The sequence below is a fragment of the Suricata suricatta genome, chromosome 13, assembly GCF_006229205.1.
Source record: "Suricata suricatta isolate VVHF042 chromosome 13, meerkat_22Aug2017_6uvM2_HiC, whole genome shotgun sequence".
Lineage (NCBI taxonomy): Eukaryota > Metazoa > Chordata > Mammalia > Carnivora > Herpestidae > Suricata > Suricata suricatta.
Genome location: NC_043712.1, coordinates 46,989,755 through 46,991,210, shown reverse-complemented (window position 1 = coordinate 46,991,210; position 1,456 = coordinate 46,989,755). Strand labels below are relative to the sequence as shown.

At 41.8% G+C, this 1,456-nt stretch overlaps 1 protein-coding gene across 1 annotated transcript in view; it reads left to right on the top strand.

Annotated features, from left to right (window-relative positions):
- The window catches only part of LOC115275922 (interferon omega-1-like), a 622-nt gene extending 460 nt beyond the window's left edge, over positions 1–162 (top strand). The window contains exon 1 of the mRNA XM_029919660.1: positions 1–162. This exon is cut by the window's left edge and continues 460 nt beyond it. Coding sequence (XP_029775520.1) covers positions 1–162 — 162 coding nt within the window.
- Positions 163–1,456: the final 1,294 nt, after the last annotated feature.

Below are 1,456 nucleotides of genomic sequence, written 5' to 3'. Positions count from 1 at the left end.
ATCAAGAGGTACTTCCAGGACATCCGTCTCTACCTGCAAGAGAAGGGACACAGCGACTGTGCCTGGGAAATTGTCAGACTGGAAATCATGAGATCCTTGTCCTCCATGGCGACCTTGCAAGATAGGATAGGAATTAAGGATGGAGACCTGGGGTCACCCTGAGCTGATTCTCACTGAGGGACCTGCCACATCACCTCTGCGCTTATGTCTGCTCGCTTCAAGACCCTCATTCTAGCTCTATTACAGAATTTTTTAAACTTTAGTACCACAATTATTTTGTGAACAGTATTTGGAAAAAATATGTTTGAAAATCCAGGTTCAGGATCATGTGTCCTGAAGAGATAATGGCTCTGATGTTATTTATTTCTTGTTTTTATTTTTATGTATGTATGTATGTACGTATGTATGTATTCTTTTGTCTTATGCTCTTTATATTTGTATTCAGCACTTCGTTCATCACTGCCATGGGGGCATTCACTCAGGCCCCCAAATATTCATCAGGACGCAGAAACAGGCCTGCCTCCATGGATTTTGAAAAAAGTCGAGTTCCCGTTGAACTTCTGCTCTCCGCCCGCGGCGTTCTACTCTGAACAGAAATCTTGAACCACCGCAGAACCAGAGCACCTGTGTGGATGGACAGTAGGTGGAGGCAGCGAAGAGACTGGGTAGGAGTGAATGGGTTCAGTAAAGTAGGGCTGGGGGGAAACAGGGACGGGAAGGGATTCAGGTGTCAGGATCAGCCAGTAATTCCATGTTTCCCACTTCACTCCGGGAGATGATTCCCCTCAGACCTTCTACCTGCCGCTGCGTGCTGGCTGCCTGTACATCCGTTACACCCCTGACACGGCACCGAACATTTTGATGTTTCCTGGGACACCTCTCAGCTTCATGGAAATCCCAGCTCTTGACAGGCGTTTTTGGACAAATGGTACAACCATGCCAAAGGACTCAATGGACAAGTACATTCTGAATAGATGTACATTAAAGAGAAAGGATTAAAAAGAAGTAAGGATTAGCTTTTCAGAATAAAAAACTCAAAGAGATTTCTTTGATAAGAGTTTAATATGTCAAGCAAACAATAAAACAGAAAGGGAACATGTTTTCTAAATGTTAATACAATTGAGGGCAAATATTGGTTATATAAAAACATAAATTAGATATGATAAATGCAAGAATAAATAAAGTAAATAAATTAAATAAATAAACAACAAATAAATAACACCTGGGCAGTCATCTCTTACAGACAGATGCCTTGGGAGATGAATATTTTTAACGTATTTTTGCTTAATACTAACAAAGTAGTCGCTGAATTAATTAAATAAATTCTCTACTAAAGCAGGGATGAGAGTCTTTTGAAGCGAACAGGGCAGGGGTGATGTGGCAGGTCCCTCAATGAGAATCAGCTCAAGGTGACCCCAGGTCTCCATCCTTAATTCCTATCCTATCTTGCAAGGTC